Raw genomic sequence first — 20,684 nt, 5'->3', positions numbered from 1 at the left:
ACAAAGACCATTCACAAATATCATCCAGTTTTCAGTAAGAATTCTGAAGTAGACAGGAAAGTGTTACTCCTGTTTTTCATAGCTTAAAAACTGATTCTTAGTAAGATTAAGAGTTTTGCAATAAGTGTAAGAGTCAGGAAAGAATCTGTGTCTTCTTATACAGATCTTTAAAAGTCTCAGCACTTTATACTACCAGGAATTCAACTTTTCATTACATGAATGTGGAGTGGTGGTGGCATTTTGAAACAGAATAATATCACGTTCCCCTAAGCTATCTTTCTTAACTTTGCAGTCTATGCAAATCAAATTGATAATTTCTCCAAGAAAAATATGAAATAATTCTGAAGATAATCTACTAAAGGGAGTTAGAAAATTTACAAATTTCAAAGCCAAATATAAAAAGTGATCCACTGTTCCACATTTTCCATACCAAGATTCCCTCTGGGTATTAGCTAACTGAGAATTTATAACAACTGCATTCTCAACTATTCACATTATTATATTACTGCCAAAATCAGTTTGGAAGACTATAACAAATCTAGCTGCACATCAAACCTTCATCTCCTTAGTTAACAATTCAAAATTCGAATATATTAAAAGTGCTGAAGGTACATACAGATCTACCTAACTTTAAATAATAATGATTCTGAAAATCTGTACTTCACATCAAATAACTTGGTGTCAAAATCACCTGAATGACTATAGTAATTATTTTATCTAGGATGTTTATTAAAATTCTGATTACATTAAGTGGAAAGCAGGACCTGGGAGACAGGTTTTGAAAACACTTCCCAATTAATTCTGATACTTAGCTGTTATCCTGTCGTGGCTAAGGTCTTAGAAATATTCCTCTTTTAGCTCTTACTTGTTTAGTTAGTTAATTCAAAAAGGTTTATATGAAGTGCCACATCTAGTAATAGGTAAACTTTCCAAGGATCATCTAAAATTTAACACGGTTCCATGTTTACAAAATAAACGAATTAACTAACAACAAACAACACAAAGTATACAGGCATATATAAAACTAGGGTACTTTTTACATACATTTCATCCCCTTAAAATAACATGTTAAATAATTTATCTTCTCTAGAATTAGAGATTTTAAGGGGGGGAGGAAACAGTACCCAAGCTCTTGCCTCAATCCAACTCCTTGTAATCTGTGCTGCATTCCAGTACCAGATACATTTAATAATACCATTTTCATCATATCTATGCTTCTGACCTGTGCACTTACAGTCCCTTAAAAATTGTCCTCAGTACTCTGGTAATCCTGATTCTCATTACTTCTCAGCAAAGAACCAGTAAAGTTTACTTATACCACGTTTTTTTTTTTTTTTTAATCTCCAAAGCCATTTCATAAACATTATCTTATTTGATTTTACACAACCCTTTAAATGGAGCGTTTTGCTAAAGGAAAAAACTCAGAAACAAAATGACCAAAGATCACAGAGTGGCTGAGATGGAATTAAAACACAGATTTTTCAGTTCCAAGACCACCACTCTCTGCCTTCCCGTCAAACCAGTCTCTCCAAAACACTGTGGCCCCACCTCTAAGACTTTGATTTCTAGCTAGGATGTTCTCTCCTCTAGCAAAATCTTACCATTTCTCCAAGATATTCATTTCAATGAAGCCTTAGGCAACCATTCTACTATAAATAAACCTCTCAACTTAAGTTTCCCAACCTTTATAACGTGCGCTTTTGCTTTTGTCCCCTAATCCCATGGGCTGCTTCTTAAATCTTTGACCTGGACACGTGTTATTTCTCTATCTGGAATCTAAAGTTCTAGGAGAAAGAAATGGTTTTAGGCATCGCTTCTGAATTGCCTAAAGCATCCAATACAGTGTTAGTACATATAAAAATACTTCCCAAGAAATACTGCTTGCACTGAAACAGAAAAAGAGCATAGTACCTGAGATATAAAAGACGATTATAAGGTGCATAGGTAGGTACACCTAAGAATGAAGCAAACAGGTTCCGGTGAAAAACAAAAAGGTAAAGAATTTAGACGTCTCCAGTAGTGAAGACAGCATTAGCAAATCTGGTTTGAGGACTGCGGTAGCCCAGACACCAAAGACCAACTTGACAACTGTAAACTACTCCGGTGAGAGGACACTTCAAAGCTTTGGAAAGCGTTACCATAAATCATTAGCCGCTATAAAGGCCATCAAATAAACCTAGAAAAAAGAGTGTCAAGTACCATCAGCTATAAAACATCAATAAACCTATTAAGTTTTTCAGGTGAGTTCACATGAGAGTCAGCTTCTCAACCAAATTACCCTTTACAGGACTCCACACAAAATTTAAATCCAAGCTGGTCTTGCCGGTTCGCATAGTAATACAGCTCCCTCCCCCTCCCAGTCCTCCCATGCCTGCCCGATTCCATTAAAAATGGAAGCGTTTATAAAACTTTGTCAGCAGATCTTAAATATGGCTTTCAAGTTTGCCGTACATCTGACCTACCCTAGGGTCACCGAATCGTTGAGATGACAAATCCTGCCTTTCCTACGAACCACCACACGGACGCGGCAGCAAACCCCACCTGTAGGGTGCTCCTGGCCGCGCGGCGCCCGCCACACCTCCCCTTCCCTTCCAACTGCTCGGCACCCACGGGGGAGCTTTCGGGTCCGGGGTCGATCGGGGCGCCAGCACCGACAACTCATTGGCCAGCTCCTGGAACTGACAGGACATGAAGCCAATGAGAACGCGGTACCGGGCCGAGGCCGGGTAACGTGCTTAAGGAAGAGGACCCTTCGAGAAGAGAACCAGGTCAAGGCAGGAAATTCGGGCTCTCAAAACGCAGGAAGTGATGCGAGCGGTGACTCCGAGTCAGCGGGAACAGAACTCACCCACGGCGACAGCGCCCATGACTGCATCCCCTAATGAGCCTGTGGGCTGGGCAGCCAGCTCTGTCGTCCTCCCGGTGACGGAGAGAGAGCGACAGAGCTCAAGCCAGACTGACCCCTAGAAAGCAACAACTTCCGGTACGTGGCATGATGGGAGGCGGCTTAGTCCCAGGAGCCTTCGGCGCTGACGCTATTGCATCGGCGCTTGCGCGCAATTCCTTCCGGAAGTTCGGACAGCCACCTGGAAGAACCTGGCTTGCTGTTTTCCTCACTCTGGTGTAATTATGGAGTGGTTTAAATGCTTCGGAAGCATGAGCACCTGGTGATGGTCAGAGTATTGGAGTCTCCTTGATGGGTTTCCTTATTCACGTTACATCTGAAGGCAGGCTAGGACGGTAACATTTACATTTCACGCAGTTCCCCTTATTCTGCCCAATCGCCTTCTAAATGCTCAGTACGTAATTGTCTTGAATTTAACCTTGCCAACGGAAGGTAAAATTTTCAAACATTTGCTACGCGTTTGTTAAAAATACGTAAGTGCCGCGCCTCCTGTGCAGTGAATTAAATGAACACCAGCTCGCTACCCTGGAGTTTAGTCTTTTACAGAAGACACAACAATCGCTTGGTGCGGGGGCGGGGGGGGTTATGCAAGCGCCAGCAGAAAAATAGGGGATATGAACAAGTAATTCACAATAAAAGGACAACTGGTCATAAGAGACAGGAAGAAATGTTCATCTTATTAGTAATCAGAGAAAAGTAGATTAAGAAAGTGGCATCCTGACCTATCAAACTGGCCAGAGTAACAAGAGTTGCATTTGACTCTTCTGCTCTTTACCGCTGATAGAATTTTTTAACTTTCTTCACTCAGCACACAGGCTTTTTTCTTCTTCTATTCTCAAACGCAGCCTTAGGGACATTGTACCACTTGCTTCCTCTGCCTAGAATGCTGCTGCCACTATCTTCTGTGGTTGCTATTTTATTGTAATTCTGTTTACAACTTAAGAGTCGTTTTCTCATAGAGAAATTGGGCAATCTAGGTTATAGAACCACCTGATCACTCCCATCACTTTATTTTATGTCACTACCCAGCAATTACCACTATCTAGTATTTTTCTTTCAAATTTACCTATATATCCCCCCCACACACACACACACCCATACATACACAGAAACATACAAATGTAAATGGGACATCTCGTTTATCTTGGTTATGGCTATCTCTAGTACTCAGAAATATCTGGAACATAGTAAATGCTTACCACATACTTATTAAAGGACAGTCATTAGAAATGAAAAAGTTTGCAAGAGTAGCCTTACTCATAATGGCCAGAAACTAGAAACAGCCCACATTTTTAACAAAATAATAGGAAAACTGTGGTATACTCATAAAATGGGATTCTAAGCAATAAAAAGAAACTGTAAGGCATAAGAACAGGGATGCATCTGTAAAATATCATAGGGGCGCCTGGTGGCTCAGTGGCTTAAAACCTCTGCCTTCAGCTTAGGTCATGATCCCAGGGTCCTGGGATAGAGCCCCGCAGGGAGCCTGCTTCCCCCTCTCTCGGCCTGCCTGTCTGCCTACTTGTGTTCTCTGTCTGTCAAATAAACAAAATCTAAAAAAAAATAAAATACTATAGGGGAAGAAGACTTACACAAAAGTACATACTATGTAATTCCATGGATATGAACAGGCACAACTAATTATGGCAGGAAAAAATCAAAAGTGGTTGCCTCTTGGGGATTTGGGTGGGGACTGACTGAGAAGGAGCATGAAGGAACTTCTAGGATGGTAGTAATGTTCTATATCTTAATAGGATTTAAGCCACACGGGTGTATGCATTTGTCAAAACTCAGCAAATATACATTAAAGATGTGCATTTCATTTTTACCTCAAAATTAAAAATCAAACATTTGAATCTTAATGTTATTCAGGATGAAGTACTTAAGGAGAAGTATGCCAATGTGTGCAATTGCTTTGAAATGCATCAAAACAGATGGACTGTTTAGGATGAATGGATTAATATAAAACAGAACTGGTAGAATAAAAGGTTACGATAGTGTCTAGAATCATGACAACATCAGTTTCTCAGCAAATTCTTTGCTGTAGGGGGATATCTTCAGCATTGAAGAAAGTTAAGCAGCTTCCCTGGACCCTATCCATTAGATGCCAGAAGCACCGTTCCAGTTGTGACAATTGAAAATGTCTTCAGACATTACCAAATGTCCCCTGAGGAGCAAAATCACCCCCTTCTTTCTTTCCTCCCTTGAGAGTCTCTTCACTACTTTACTGTAAAATTATCTCAACTTTACTGCATGCTTGAAATGTCTCATAAAAATTGGGGAAAAAGGGGGCGCTTGGGTGGCTCAGTTGGTTAAGTGTCTGCTTCAGCTAGGGTCATGATGCCAGGGTCTTGAGCTTGAGTCCCACATCCAGCTCCCTGCTTGGCGGGAAGCCTGCTTCTCCCTCTGCCTGCCACTCCCCCACCTTGTGCTCTCTTTTTCTCTCTCAAATAAATAAATAAAATCTGTTTTTAAAGTTGAAGAAAAAAGAGTAATAACATTGAAAAATGTCCACAAAACAGCATCTCAAAGATGCAGCTATGAAAATGTATGTACTAATCTTATTTTCATAAAAAAAAGTTGTGCAAGTTATTGATACCTTATACCAATAAATATGTTCACAAAAAAATCTTGAGATTTTTAAAATGAATATGTAACATAAAGAAAAAGTGCATTCCCTATATTTAGTTTGTGAAGAAAAAAAATCTAAATTACTTTCATGGTGGATTCGCCTTCAAACTGTCCTTTTATTATCAGAGACATATTTCTATGCAATGACACAGTATTTCCTAAAGTCACCACCACCACCATCCAGGCTCACCTCTCCCTAACGCCTTGCTATTTAGGGGCCAGAAGAATCCCTGTCGTGTGGGAAGATAGCAGAAACGCAGAATAGGGAACCCCACTCTTACATAACTTAATCCCATGCTACATAAAACCGAACGATTCCTACCCATGTTTGTATTTGAGGAGCGTTACTTTAATGGACCATTCCTTGACCCGGGAACCAGTGCCGTCTGATACTTCTCCATGGCAGTGGCAGCAGCTGAGAAATGCCAATAGAGTGGAATTTGAAGTCTGCGACTGAGAGGCACATAGCATCGCCGGGAATTCCGGCCGCCGAGCACCGGCCAGGACCAAACAGCCGGGACCAATGGGCTTCCGGGGCATAGGGCCCCGCGTGCGCATGCGCCAAGCCAAGAGGACGTTGTCTCACTTCCCTTGGGCCGCGTAGGCTTCGGATTGCCTAGCAGAGGAACGCTCATCCAGGCTCCCGCTGGATGAGACCTGAGCTGTCCGTGCAGCCAGAAAATCCAGGGTTTCGCACTGAGGGGGTCCATGGCCCAGGTGAGTCTTCAGCCTACCGCTGCCCAGCCGAACCGAGGATTTCCCGCCTGGTCCAGGCCCGTGGCCCCCTCCGGGAGCTCGGCGACGTCGCGGCCCCACGCGCTACACTGCTCATTGGATAGAGCCGGCTCCGGCTGCTCCTGACCCCGCCCGCAGTCGGGACCTTCCCTTCGCGCGCTCACCACCACCCCCCGCCCCAGTCAGTTGTTAGGGGCGACGGCGCCGGTGCGTAAGGTTCCGGCAGTGGTCTGCGACTTGCACAGTGTCAGGGCTTGTGCCGCCTGAAGCCGCTGTGCTCTGTCAAGTAAGAATCTGCGAGGAGAAAAGAATGATTCCACTTAGGAAACTCAGTTTCCATTCTGCATTCGTACAGCTTACCCTGAAATCTTGAGTCCGAAGATTCTCTTCCGGGGTTTTTGTTTTGGTTTGGTTTTTGCATTGAAATCTTATCTAGGAAAAAAGTTGGACAAGTAAATGATACACCTGTAGCATCGTTCCCGCAGTTGTTCGCATCCAGGTTGCTTGGCCCCAGACTTGTTTGCTGGCACTGTTTCATCTTCCAGACCTCCAAATTCAGTGGGACTTTCTCCCAGCTTCACTCACTCAGTAAGTGACAAAACAAACATGCCTTTAAATATATGTTGGTTACTCCCAAAATTACATCTCCAGCCATATACCTCATAAATTGCATAATTGTACATCCATCTGTCTACTGAACATCTCTATTGAGGAGATAGATGTCTTAATAACACTTCATTACGTAGTATTTCTAAAATCAGGCTTCAGGTGTCCACCATCTTCCCTACCTAAATGCCAAACCCATCCTTCCAGTCTCTTAATGCCTTGGATTCATTCTCTGGATGAGACTTACTGGTCTCATAAGTAAGTCAAGTCTCTGGATGAAACTTACTGGTAAGTAAGACCACTGCGGTGGTCTTCCATATCGGACAGAATAAAATCCAAAGCCTGGCCGTGCTCTCTGAGTCCTAACTTAAACTGCCCCACATTTCCTCTCTAACCTTGCCTCCTAAAATTTTGCCCCATGCTTAGTCGGCTCCAGCACCTGGTCTAGCACTTCCCTGCCACAAGGCCTTTGAACTTGCTGTTCTTCTTGCTTGGAAAAGGCATTTTATGTGTGTGATTTTTGAGATTTTTTTTTTTATGATTTTTGATCATTGTTAGAGTCTTAGTGTGAAGGACAATGCTTGATACACAATAGGTGCTCAAGACATATTTGTGGATGAATATAAGAACAGCAACCACTTTTACAGTACTCTGTTGCCAAGCACTGTTTAAAGCATCTTCCACACACCATCATTTAGTCCTCACAGCGACCCTATCCTCCCCATTTTAAAGATGGGGAGACTGAGGCACAGAGAAATTAAGCCACCTGCCTAAGGTCACACAGTTGTTAAGTGCATGTTGGCAGTCTAAGTAGCAGAGTACATACTTAAACCACTAGGATAAAAATACAAAATAAATTCACTTTCTCTAATAACCATCTCGCCATCTAATAACCTCTAATAACTAACCTCAACTTTAAAAGACTAGAAAAGAGGACGCCTGGGTGGCTCAGTTGGTTGGACGACTGCCTTCGGCTCAGGTCATGATCCTGGAGTCCCAGGATCGAGTCCCGCATCGGACTCCCAGCTCCATGGGGAGTCTGCTTCTCTCTCTGACCTTCTCCTCATTCATGCTCTCTCTCACTGTCTCTCTCTCAAGTAAATAAATAAAATCTTTAAAAAAATAAAAATAAAAGACTAGAAAAGATATTCATGGAACTCCAATGAGTTCAGGGATTTTGAATACTTACATGGATTTTTTTTTAAAGATTTCATTTATTTATTTGAGAGAAAGAGAGAGCATGAGAGGGGAGAAGGTCAGAGGAGGAAGCAGACTCCCTGTGGAGCTGGTAGCCCAATGTGGAACTTCATTCCAGAACTCTGGGATCATGACCTGAGCCAAAGGCAGTTGCTTAACCAACTGAGCCACCCAGGCACCCCGAATTTTCTTTTTAATAACAGAGCAAATATATGTTAAGGATGTCAAATGAAAATAGGATATAAAATTACATGAAGTGACTGGTTAGTAAAGAAAACATTGTGTTTAAGGAAGGGAGAAGTGTTTGCAGCTCTAGCAGTTTTTTTAAAAAAACTCAGAGATGATGGGTAGCATTGGTAATATTTAAACTATTTATCTTAGGATGACTAGATGACAAAGCAGGGATTCCTGATCTGTTCTGTGTAGAAGAGAGCTAATCTTCAGTTGGGGGGAAGAAATCTGGGGTCAAATAGGTTTGGGATACTCAGCATACTAAAACTTCCTAGAAATTCACAGTCCCTATCGGTATGTAACAATAAAGACTTTGAGAAGCCACATGCTAAAAGTGTGCCCATATAATTTACTGTCCAGATGGGGTTATTTTTGTTTAAGATAAATACTAGTCAGGACAATGGGATGGCCAGCTGTTACCCTGAAGAAACCTGTTAAACTTTGTGTCATTCAGCATTCAAGAACTTATTTGAGCACACAAGTGCTCTGTGTAATTTTTTTTTCCCCAGCATGGCACTGATGCCTTGATAAACAATGTTTTAATGACTTCAGTTGAAAAAGCACTGGGATTAGGAATGGTGTGTTGGCATTGATTTATACTCTGGTCTGTGGAGACAGCCAATGCATGTAAGAGTGCTTCCTATTTTCCTGATTGCTTATCCAGTTAATTGTAATGAACTCAACACCCCCACCACATTTAGTCATTCTCATAGTCCTTAATGTGTTCTTTTTTAAAAATTATTTTTAAATTAATTTTTTAATTTTTTATATACATCTAATGTATTTTTTTCCCCAGGGGTACAGGTCTGTGAATCGCCAGGTTTACACATTTCACAGCACTCACCATAGCACATACTCTCCCCAATGTCCATAACCCCACCACCTTCTCCTGACCCCCTCCCCCCAGCAACTCTCAGTTTGTTTTGTGAAATTAAGAGTCTCTTATGGTTTGCCTCCCTCCTGATCCCATCTCCTTAATGTGTTCTTGATAGGACCTAATACAGTTATTGATCTGTCACTTGTGACTAACATACATTTCCATTTAAGTAGAATTGTTATTCTTTAAAACTACCATACAGTGAACTTGCTAAATTGTTGACCAAATACCATTTTCTAATATTAAAGAAATGATCCAACTGTATTTGGATGGAGTAAAGAAGATGTAATAAAGGGAAGACATGTTCTCAGAAGGCTTGATAATGAATCATCCAAGGCAGCCTTTGTGAACTGGGTCCACTCTAAATATGTTGGCATTTTGGGCTACCAATCTGTGAAACTAGCAGCCAGATCATGAACTGGGATAAATTCACTCCACTAAGTAGCTGTGCCAGGGTCTTCAGCTAGTTTGCCTTCAACTAAGGGAAACCTAACACACCCAAACTCCTTTCAGACTGCAACATTCTTACCCAATCACGGATTATGAGAACATATTCCTAATAAATAGTTGGTGCCCTCTTGCATGTCTTTATAGACCTCTTTTAGACACTGCATACAATATGTGTAATGACAATATGGAGCATGAGTTGATGGAGGCAATGTCCAGGTAAGAGGAGTCACGGTTCTAGAAGGAAATAGATATGCACTCAACTCTGAAATTTTGAAGAGATTGCATAATGAAGGGACTGTTGACAGAGGTGCATTATTGCCCCTAGGCCTGGAAGATTTGCTGGAGCTGAGGAAGAAGGGCGGCCCACAAAAGCTATGGTTTTTAGGAGTCACGACCATTGTCAGAATCCCACCAAAACAGGAAAGATGTAGTGAAGAAATACCCTGGCTTCTTTCTCCTCCCATCCTCTCCTTTCCTGCCAGAGCATTAGCTGAAACTAACCACAAGAAAAAAGAGTGGGGTGGTATAGGCTGCAGAGGTCAGTTTTTTAGAGTCTAGAGCAAGGAAAAGAAGGACCAAGAATGTGTTTAGGGGACAAATAAGTAACTAGCAGAAAAGAAAATGGTCCAAATAATGAGCCCCTGAATTAGGCCTTTGTAGTCAGGATTGTGAGGAAGGGACAGGTTCAGGTCTACACTATTTTTCAGGTGCTTTCCTGCCTTACAGACCTTTCTTCTGTCCCCACTATGCTTCCTTCTCCACTTGTCTAAGTCTTAGCCTATATTTAGGGCTCAACTCAGGGTCACCTGGCTGGCTCAATTGGGAAAGCATGTAACTGTTGATCTTAGGGTCATGAGTTTGAGACCCACATTGGGTGTAGAGATTACTTAAATAAAACTTTAAAAAAAATTTTTTTGGAGAAAGATCCAACTCAGATCCTGTCTCCTTCCTTAACTCTTTCCTGATAGCCCATTTCATTGACATGTACTCCTCTTAATCCCCACAATACTGCCTATACTAGTCATTTAACACTAGCCATTTAACACATTTAGCCTTTTTTATCTGCATTGTTCTATATCTTACTAGGTAATAAATCCTGATCCTCAAACTAATTAGGAAGCTCCGCAAAGGAATGAAGCTTGAAGCTCTATATACAGTATTTACTCAATAAACATTTGCCCAAAGATGAGAAGGAATTCTATGAAGACGCCATTAACCAAGATAATAGTGTTTGATTCCACAGAGTAAATTCTCTCTGAGAAGGTAAGATATGTTTCCTTTGGAGCAATGGGACTGAGCTCTGTTTTTCTTTTCAGATGTGTAACTCCTTTTTTCCTGATTTCAGAAACACTCTATAGTAATCCTAAAACTTCAAACAATAAAGAAGCGTATAAATTAGTCAGTCCTTCCTTTCTTCCTTCTACCCACATTTAACAAACTAATTTGGTGAATTCCCTTTCTGACTTTTTTCAAGTGTGTATAATGATATAACAATGAATAATATGATCATACCTATTTATATTCTTTTACAATCTACTTTTTTAAGGTAACTATTGTATCATGAATATCCATGTTAATATGTACTTTTTAATGATCTCATAATATTCTGTTTAGATACATATTTATTTAACTCATCTATTGTTGAATGTTTAGATCATGTCTGATTTTTTTATTGTAGATAATAAGCAATGAACATCCTTATAAACACCTTTTTTATATACTGTCTGATTTTTTCCTTAGATCAGTTTCACAGAATTAGATCAGCTTTCCTTATACCAAGTTTTTCTTCTATAACAATTATTAGATGTTAACCATCTTTGTTTGTATATGTGTGTGTATGTGTGTGTTTGCACATGCATACTAATTTAGTAAGTTAAAAATATTGTGTAGGAGGGACTTCCACTTTTGGAACAGAGTAGATGTATTTTTCCTGATTTTCCAGCTAAGTACAACTAAGGATCCTGGACACTATAAAACAAACACAAAAGACTCTGAAAAGTGAAGAGGAAAGCAGAAAAACCAGTGGACCTTGGGAGCCAAGGAAGGACACAATGGTGACATCCTTGGTTATTCTTTTTTGCCTCAAATACCTGAGACTTGATTAAAGAAGCAGCAACCAAGAAATATCAAGGGTACAGACCAAACAAATTGAAAAGCCTTAAAAAAAAAAAAACCCTGCTCTCTCTAGCTAAAGTACCAAGAAATGTGCAGCTGAGCAAGATGGAAATCACTTAAATAATAAACGTGCTACATCGGGTAAATACCAAAGAAAACACTGGGGCCTCTTCCCTACCACACCAGCAAAGTGCACCTAGATTCCACTTTCTCTGAGCTGTAATAACCACTTCAGTGCCCACTCCTTGTCAGGATGGTATATAAAAAAAATGTGATTAGGGATCTAGGACTTTCCTCTCTGCTGGGTGAGAATGAGGACCTTACCAGGGTTTAGTGTCAAACCCATGTCAGATCCATGTCAGACCACTTGGGGAGCCCGTATTTCCCCTCTGATGCAGCAGTAACAAGACATCCCACCTTCACCCTTCTGGAGTGATGTCCAAGAAGTCTAGTGGGGAGTCCAACTTTCACCAACACCTAACATTAACAAAGTGACGCATCAATGTACTGTTAGTGGAGGCCACATGCGTAACAATAAGGAGGCACTTCCACCCCTCCAAGGCAGAAGCTCCCCTTTTTCTCCCTTCTGAAGCAGGGTTTCAGAAGAAGTATGCTAAAATGGAAGATTTGAATATTTTTCAGAGTCTTATAATACCTAAAATGTCCAGATTAAATAAATTTAAAAAATCATCATCAGGGACGCCTGGGTGGCTCAGTTGGTTGGACAGCTGCCTTCAGCTCAGGTCGTGATCCCAGCGTCCTGGGATCAAGTCCCACATCGGGCTCCTAGCTCCGAGGAGCCTGCTTCTCTCTCGGCCTCTGCCTGCCATTCTGTCTGCCTGTGCTCGCTCGCTCTCCCCCCCCCTCTGATAAATAAATAAAATCTTTAAAAAAAAAAAAAAAAAAAAATCATCATCATACCAAAAAGAAAGAAAGTCTCAAACTAAATGAAAAAGACAATAAAATAGATGCCAATGCCAGGATGACAGAGATGGCAGGATTATCTGACAAAAGATTTTATTTTATTTTATTTTTTTAAAGTAATCACTACAGCCAATGTGGGGCTTGAACTCGTGACCCTGTGATCAGGAATTGCATGCTCTTACTGAGCCAGCCAGGTGCCCCCGACAAAGATTTTAAAACATGTATCATAGGGGTGCCTGGGTGGCTTAGTGGGTTAAGCCTCTGCCTTCAACTCAGGTCATGATCTCAGGGTCCTAGGATCGAGCCCTGCATCAAGCTCTCTGCTCAGCAGGGAGCCTGCTTCCCCCCACCCTCTGCCTACTTGTCAAATAAATAAATAAAATCTTTTTTTTAAAAAAAGTAAATAAAACTTTAAAAACTTTAAAAAAACCTATCTTTAAAAAATTTCAGCGAGCTTTTATTAAGAACGTCTATTAAATAAATGTTTATAATATCAAATGTGTGTAAATAACCCAGGTGCCCATCAGTAGGCAAAGAATGCAGTAAATTATGACCTATTGACATGATTCAGTATGACAGTCAACCACTAGAAAGAATGAGATAAATCACTATGTACTGACAATGAATAGTTCTTTGATATATATTTGGAAGGGAAGAAGTAGGGAAAAAAGATATGTTTATATGATCTCTGCAGATACATTTTGATTATATATCTCACTCTTGACATATACATAAACACTATACCACCATATATTTTCCATTTATGCATGTGTATAATGCCTAAAATATTTTACATTACTGTAATACCTAAACTCTTCAACTTGGATGGGAAGCTTAGGAAAGTAGGGGAAGAGATCACCAGCTGAAACTATATCTTCATTTTCTTTTAAAGATTTTATTTATTTATTTGACAGATAAAGATGACAAGTAGGCAGAGGGTGGGGGGAAGCAGGCTCCCTGCTGAGCAGAGAGCCCGATGCGGGGCTCCATCCCAGGACCCTGGGATCACGACCTGAGCCGAAGACAGAGGCTTTAGCCCACTGAGCCACCCAGGGGCCCCGATATCTTCATTTTTTAACCTTCTACCACTTGGATTTTATAACCTAGTACTTTTAATACAACACAGGTTACTTGAGCTGTGAGATTGTTAGCATATTTTCTCTTCTTCACATTCTTCTGCTTTTTAAAAACAAATAAACACTAACATTAAGAGAAAAATATTAGCCATCCACAAAATTCTCTTACTTATTCTGTTCATTCTAGGTTTTCAAAGTAACCAGTCATAGCCTCTCTCCTGGCTATATCACTGATATGGCTTTTGACTATATAATTAGTTTACCTCAGTGAAATTGTTCATTGTGATAGCTCAAGATTCCAGGTCAACTATCCAGATACAGAGGAATTTGATGCCTGGTTAATATTATAGTTTTATGACTTTCACTTTATGATCCATAGTTTGGATCCTTAGTATATTAACACTCATTTAAGTTTCACATTTTATGAAGAAATCAAACCCACTTTCAATAAAGACCTATATTGATCTATTGAGTTCTCCCTAGGTTCTATTTGCAAATTATCTCTCTTATGCTTACCTCCTTAGAAATTTACGGATATCCAAAAATGATTGAGATTGAACAGGCAGAGGCTCAGCTCTCTGAGTTAGACCTGCTAGCCAGTATGTTCCCTGGTGAGAACGAGCTCATAGTGAATGACCAGCTGGCTTTAGCGGAACTGAAAGATTGTATTGAAAAGAGGACGACTGAGGGACGATCTTCGAAAGTTTACTTTACTATCAATGTGAAACTGGATGTATCTGAGGAAACAACGGTAATTCACTTTGCTTTTTGGAGAACTGAAAGCCTGTCGACTTAAAACACCACGTAGGGCATTTTCTTCTTCTCTCTCTCTTTTTTTTAATCAGGTGATGTTTTCTCTGGCCTGTATTCTTCCCTTTCAATACCCCGAAGTTCTGCCTGAAATTACTGTCAGGTATGTGACAGAAATTGGCCAACATCGACGTTAAAATTAACCTGAGAATAAAAGCAAGGCTGTTTGTTCTGAGAAAATTGACTTCATTTTTTATTCCTTATCTCTTCCATCAGATCAGTATCACTAAGTAGATCCCAGCAGACTCAGCTGAACGCAGATCTGACTGCATACCTGCAAAAGAATTGTCTTGGAGATGTCTGTATATTGAATGCCACAGAGTGGGTTAGAGAACATGCTTCTGGCTATATGAGCAGAGACTCCATGCCTTCCCCTGCTCCAGGAAGCACATTCCATCCAGTTGATCTGATTTTCACAAGACTGTGGATCTATAGCCATCATATCTACAACAAGTGTAAAAGAAAGAATATTCTAGAGTGGGCAAAGGAGCTTTCCCTATCAGGATTTAGCATGCCTGGGAAACCTGGTGTTGTTTGTGTGGAAGGTCCACAAAGTGCCTGTGAAGAATTCTGGTCAAGGTTTGCTTTCACAAATGTTGTATGCTGTGTCAATAATTTTATTAGTAAACAAGATACTAGAGATTTGGCAATTAGTATGTCCCTCGTGTTGTACCTTATGGGGGATTCAGTCTCAAGTCGATGGATAAAATAGAATTCACATATGATCAGCATCACCCCCTTCCCTGACATGGTGCACACAGGAGATGTCCTGTAAATAGCTGTTTATTTGGGCCCTTGTCCAAGATGTTACGATCCCCTTCATTTCCATGGATTGGATTCTTAGTGATGTGATAAGCTGTGCATACCTTGTGAAACAAAGGGGTTTCTCATCTTCTCATTTCTGTACTGACATCCTAAATGAGTTTCTAAGAAGTCCCTTTGGGAGTTTGAGATAAAGCAGTTTTCACATTTGTAAAATGCTGATTTGAGGCAGTAGCAATGAATAAGTTTAGGGATAGGATCCTGACCAGCATCATATTTGATTAAAATTAATTTGACATAAAAGTAAATATCTTTACTTCTGGGAAAAGGCATTGCTAAGTCTGTTTTATAACTTCTATTCTCAATGCTCTAGAAGACAGAACATATTTTCAGTGTGACTACTTTGAAAATTTCTTTTCAGACTCAGAAAATTAAACTGGAAGAGAATTTTAATTCGCCATCGAGAAGACATTCCTTTTGATGGTACAAATGACAAAATAGAAAGACAAAGAAAATTTTCAAGTTTTGAAGAAAAAGTGTTCAGTGTTAATGGAGCCAGAGGAAACCACATGGACTTTGGTCAGCTGTATCAGTTTTTAAACACCAAAGGATGCGCGGATGTTTTCCAGATGTTCTTTGGTGTGGAAGGACAATGACTGGCAGAGGAATAGTGAAAGTTTTTGTCACTGTTGGCCTTTTGATTTTTTGCCCCAGTCTTTCTTGAAAGAAGAAGTAATTTGGGGCATCCAGGTGGCTGAGTCGGTTAAGCATCTGACTTTGACTCAGGCCATGATCTCCAGTTTCTGGGATCTGGCATGCCACTCAGCAGGAAGCCTGCTTCTCTCTGCCCCTCCCCCTGCTTGTGTGCTCTTTTTCAATCTCTCTCTCAAACGAATAAATAAAATCTTTACTAAATAAATAAATTCTAAAAATAAAAATGGATTTAAGTAAAAGATATCAAAAGAGAGAAGAGCAAGTTAGATGGTCCTGCCTGTACTATATACTTTGAAAAAGACAATAAAAGCTGTAAGAGGGGTACCTGAATGCCTGAGTGGCTCAGTTGGTTAAGCATCCAACCCTTGGTTGTGGCTCAGGTCGTGGTTTCATAGTGGTAGGATTGGGTCAGAGTTGGGCTCTGAGCTCTGAAGCGAATCTGCTTGGGATTTCCTTTCTCTCAAATAAATAAATCTTAAAAAAAAAAAAAAAAAAAAAAGCTACAAGAAATTGTGGTTAAGGGTTCCTGGGTGGCTCAGTTGGTTAATCATCTGCCTTCAGATCAGGTCATGACCCCAGGGTCCTGGGGTCAGGCCCCACATTGGGCTCCCTCCTCAGTGGGGAGTCTGCCTCTTCCTTTGCCTCTGCCCCTTCCTACTCCCCAGCACGTGCTCTCTCCTCCCTCTCTCTCACTCTTGCAAATAAATATAATATTTAAAAAAAAAAACTGTAGTTAAATGTTAGGACACATAGCTTTTTGAGATTATTAAGAATGATTACATATTTGATACGATTACGTATTTGATATATAAACATTCCTATTGGGTAAAATTGACCAATCTGATTGCATGTACATTTATTCCACAATGACAATCTGTCAGTGTCTTAATTTGATACATATCTTGAACAGGAATCATCTACAAAGAAATAATGATAAATTCTGAAAACAAGCTATTAGTCCCAAATCAGACTATGGTTAAAAGTTAAAAGGATTAGGGGTACCTGAGTGGTTCAGTGGGCTAAAGCCTCTGCCTTCGGCTCAGGTCATGATCCCAGGGTCCTGGGATTGAGCCCCAAATCAGACTCTCTGCTCAGCAGGGAGCCTGCTTCCTCCTCTCTTTCTGCCTGCTTCTCTGCCTACTTGTGATCTCTGTCTGTCAAATAAATAAATAAGATCTTTAAAAAAAAAAATGTTAAAAGGATTATTAGAAAACAAGAGTGTGGGCAGGAAACATTGGCCATATGTCCACTTTTATTTGTAAAAGTAATTCCTGTACAAACTTTTTTTTTTTTTTTTTTGAGAGAGAGAGCACGAGAGAAAGTATATGAGCAGAGGGAGGGGCAGAGGGAGAAACAGAAGCAGACTCTGCTGAGCACCAAAGCAGAACTTAAAACTCATCCACTTGGACACATGAAAAGACAAGTTGAAATGAGGGTTCAAATGAAAGTAAAGGCAAAATTACTCACCAAGTTTGCACTGCAATTAAGAGTCTAGATGAGAAGTTTCAGCCCCACGTTGGCTGCCAGAATGATGTGGTTTGGAGTGGTAGAGTTCGGAGCCCATGGTCAAGACAGTTTTCTTAAGACAACTTTGTACAAAATGGTGGCTTTATTAAAACACAGAGACAGGACTCCTGGGCAGAAAGACCGGCACTGGGGTTGTGAGGAGTGACTCATTATATAAGATTTTTCTGTCCTATGGAGAGGAGGTTGATGTTAGGACTCCAGAAAATTGAGTCGATAGGCTTCTGGAGATTGCTTTTTTTTTTTTTTTTGGTAAATCATTAAGACAGTTGCAAACTAATGGAGACTGTGATCTCTATCAGTTAACCACTTGCTTTTTCCTTTCCTTTGTTCTTGGGCAGCCAGGAGTGCCTGAGGAACGTCACACATATGGCCACTCTCTCTGACCCCGCACCCCCAGAGGTGTTTGCAATTTTTGTGCTGCAGTCGTGTGCTTTGCCTTTAGCTTGCCTTTTGCTCCCTAATCACTGAGATCATAACCTTTTTGGTTTTTGTGTCATTCTGTTTTTGTTTTTGTTTTGCAATCAACAAAGCTATTATGAGCAACCTTTACGTCTTCATGTTAGATTTCCAAAAGTGGAAATTGACTCTTAACACCCTGGATGTCTCTTGTCAAATTGCCCTTACGAAGAGTTAAGAAATGAAAATTGCAATTCTTCTGAAAATTCCTTTTCTCTAGATTTTTATCATCATCATTATTATTTTGTTATTTTTTTAGATGAAAAATCTACATTTTATGTTATCTTCATTTGACTTTTAGTGTGGGTCAATCATATTTCCTTTGTGGTAAATGCCTATTTATGCTTTACTTATTTTTACTTAAATGGGCAGTCTTAAGATATTTAAGATATCTTAAATAATGTATTTATTGTTGCACAATAAATGTATTTATTGTGCAACTTAATGCTCTTAAATATCTTAAGATATTTATTTGTAAGCATTCTTTTTAACAGCAAGCATATTAGCCCCTAGTTAATGTTGCAGACTTTCCTGTCTATTTGATTTTTCTGACATAGAGGGAAAAAACATTTTAATTTAATGTATTTAGATCCATCAATAGTTTTCTTTTTTTGGAGTATCACCTTTCTGTTGGTAAAAAAAAAAAAAAAAAAAAACAACAACAACAAAACAAAAAAAAACAACCGTGGGAGTTTCCCAGCTATAATCTGAGAGGCCACACCTCCCCCATCCACTGGGAGTGCAGAGAGAGAAAGAAGAGGCATACCACTCCAGGAAACTAGGTGACATGTGGTTTTTGTTTGTTTTGTTTCTTTTTACAAGCATCACTGGAGGGCAAATAAAGATGTCTTTGAAATAAGATGTTTTTTAGCCTTAGCCTTAAGCTGTTTCCTCTTAGAGTTGAAATATCCCCAGAGTCCTTATTATTCTGTAGAAGGAAAAGAAGAAATCCTTTTCTCGTAACATTTTATAAAGGTCCTTCTGGTCAGTCCAGTTTGCCAACTTAGGTCACTTACCCATCCATGGACCAAGCTGACTTCCCAACTTCTGTGTTTTGGACTGATTGGATGCTGTGTCCTGGAACTAAAAATGATTTTCTCTCTCCTAGAATTATGAGTCTAGGTGTACACTTAAAATTTGTCCACTGAGTGGCAAAACTAAAGGGAGTCATCTTTGGTGGAAATGTATTTATTGTGCAACTTAATACTCTACTCTTTTTGACTATTTGCCTTTTGATGTCAAAACTTGGATTTTTGTTGCTTCAGGGAGGTAGTCATATTTCCTTGATGCCTTTTTAAGACATATTATGGTAATTTGGAATACATTTTCAACAACTTTCTGTTAAAGAATGATGATGTATTTTTGGTAGAATAATAGAAAAAATAAGCTTTATTTTTTAAAGGAATAGCCAAGTGAGTACAAAAATAGAAGATGCCTGGGTGCCTGGGGGACTCAGCCAGTTAGACATCTGCCTTCAGCTTGGGTCATGATCTCAGGGTCCTGGAGTCAAGCCCAGCATCAGGATCCTTGCTCAGCAGGGACCCTGATTTTCTCTCTGCCTGCTGCTCCCCCTGATTGTGCTCTCTCTCTGCCAAATAAATACATAAAATATTTTTTTAAAAATTTACTTAGTATGATTTTTACTCTGTGTGTGTTGGCCATGAAAATGCAAGGAGAATAAATCCACTATTTCAGAGTTACAGAACATAAAACCAAAGATCAATAATCAAGAAAGTCCACTATCTAAAATTTATTAATTGTATAATCAGAATGTTTAATAAATCTTAACTCAGGTAAACAAATAATTGGGATATACAATATCAAAGTATTATATTCTTAAATTTTTAATGGTTTTTTTTAGGCTTAATTGAAATACACACTGAGGGTTTTATCATCTTTTTTGATTTTAATAATTTTTTTTCGAGTATTCATACCATCCTGTGTTGAGCCTTTGGTATTATAAACAGTTTTAGAAGACATGGAGCTTTCTCCCATTAGCCCATCTTACTTCCACACCAAGTTTTGTGACACACTAATTACCTTAAAGCTTGAGGCATTGACCGCTGGTAGGCAGCAGTTTGATAAACAAAGGGAACACACATGAAAGTCTTCCTTGGGTGGCAACAAGAGGAATGAATCCCCACATCAGCCCACCAAATCATAAAAGTTTATAAAAAGAAGTTTTAACCAGGTTCAGTAACATATACTGTCAGGTGTCCTTTTTTTTTTTTTTTTTTAAGATTTTATTTATTTATTTGACAGACAGAGATCACAAGTAGGCAGAGAGGCAGGCAGAGAGAGAGAGGAGGAAGCAGGCTCTCCACGGAGCAGACAGCCCGATGCAGAGCTCGATCCCAGGACCCTGGGATCATGACCCAAGCTGAAGGCAGAGGCTTTAACCCACTGAGCCACCCAGGAGCCCCCTGTCAGGTGTTCTTAACACCACATCATTATGTCAAGCCTGGGTCCTTGGATCAGTCTCTGGGAGCAAAAATAGTAAATGGAACCCACATTTCAAGGGGGCAGATGGGTGGTGAGGAGGCCCCCACCTCAGGGCCTGGGTCCAGCACATGGGTCAACCAGCAATTGTTTTTTTTTTCTCTCTTTTTTAAAGATTTTATTTATTTATGATAGAGAGAGACAGGGAGAGAGGTAAGACAAGCAAAGG

The 20,684-nt window shown here is 40.0% G+C and overlaps 2 protein-coding genes across 17 annotated transcripts in view; one reads left to right on the top strand and one right to left on the bottom strand.

The window, feature by feature from the left end:
- Positions 1-5,949, bottom strand: part of USP16 (ubiquitin specific peptidase 16) — a 30,009-nt gene extending 24,060 nt beyond the window's left edge. The window contains exons 1-2 of one of the 14 annotated variants that reach the window (XM_059392211.1): positions 2,849-3,275; positions 2,542-2,678 (exon numbers count right to left, since the gene is read on the bottom strand). In XM_059392211.1, the coding sequence (XP_059248194.1) occupies positions 2,542-2,662 (121 nt within the window). In that variant the 5' untranslated portion in view covers positions 2,663-2,678; positions 2,849-3,275. Of the gene's footprint in view, positions 1-1,911; positions 1,955-2,462; positions 2,679-2,848; positions 3,276-5,858 lie in introns of those variants that run through there. The other 13 variants (XM_059392212.1, XM_059392214.1, XM_059392217.1 and 10 more) reach the window with 13 other exon arrangements.
- A 215-nt stretch (positions 5,950-6,164) lies between these two features.
- Positions 6,165-16,532, top strand: RWDD2B (RWD domain containing 2B). Of its 3 annotated transcripts, XM_059392226.1 has the most exons (7): positions 6,773-6,859; positions 10,719-10,895; positions 11,575-11,888; positions 14,272-14,498; positions 14,593-14,660; positions 14,774-15,136; positions 15,741-16,532. In XM_059392226.1, the coding sequence occupies exons 4-7, from the start codon at positions 14,292-14,294 to the stop codon at positions 15,973-15,975; spliced, it is 873 nt and encodes a 290-aa protein (XP_059248209.1). In that variant the 5' UTR covers positions 6,773-6,859; positions 10,719-10,895; positions 11,575-11,888; positions 14,272-14,291; the 3' UTR covers positions 15,976-16,532. The 3 variants fall into 3 exon arrangements, with proteins under 3 accessions (XP_059248210.1, XP_059248209.1, XP_059248211.1); XM_059392227.1 differs by lacking the exons at positions 6,773-6,859; positions 11,575-11,888 and adding an exon at positions 6,165-6,253; XM_059392228.1 differs by lacking the exon at positions 11,575-11,888.
- The last annotated feature ends 4,152 nt before the right edge of the window (positions 16,533-20,684 follow it).

The sequence above is a fragment of the Mustela nigripes genome, chromosome 2 (assembly GCF_022355385.1).
Source record: "Mustela nigripes isolate SB6536 chromosome 2, MUSNIG.SB6536, whole genome shotgun sequence".
Lineage (NCBI taxonomy): Eukaryota > Metazoa > Chordata > Mammalia > Carnivora > Mustelidae > Mustela > Mustela nigripes.
Note: the sequence above shows the minus strand (reverse complement) of the source record. Positions and strands in the feature narration are given on the sequence as shown.

Coding starts and splice junctions, on each gene's coding strand:
- RWDD2B (XM_059392227.1), top strand. CDS start 14,292: ATGATTGAGATTGAACAGGCAGAGGCTCAGCTCTCTGAGTTAGACCTG. Junction 14,499..14,592: donor ATGTATCTGAGGAAACAACG/GTAATTCACTTT, acceptor TTTTTTAATCAG/GTGATGTTTTCTCTGGCCTG. Junction 14,661..14,773: donor CTGCCTGAAATTACTGTCAG/GTATGTGACAGA, acceptor CTCTTCCATCAG/ATCAGTATCACTAAGTAGAT.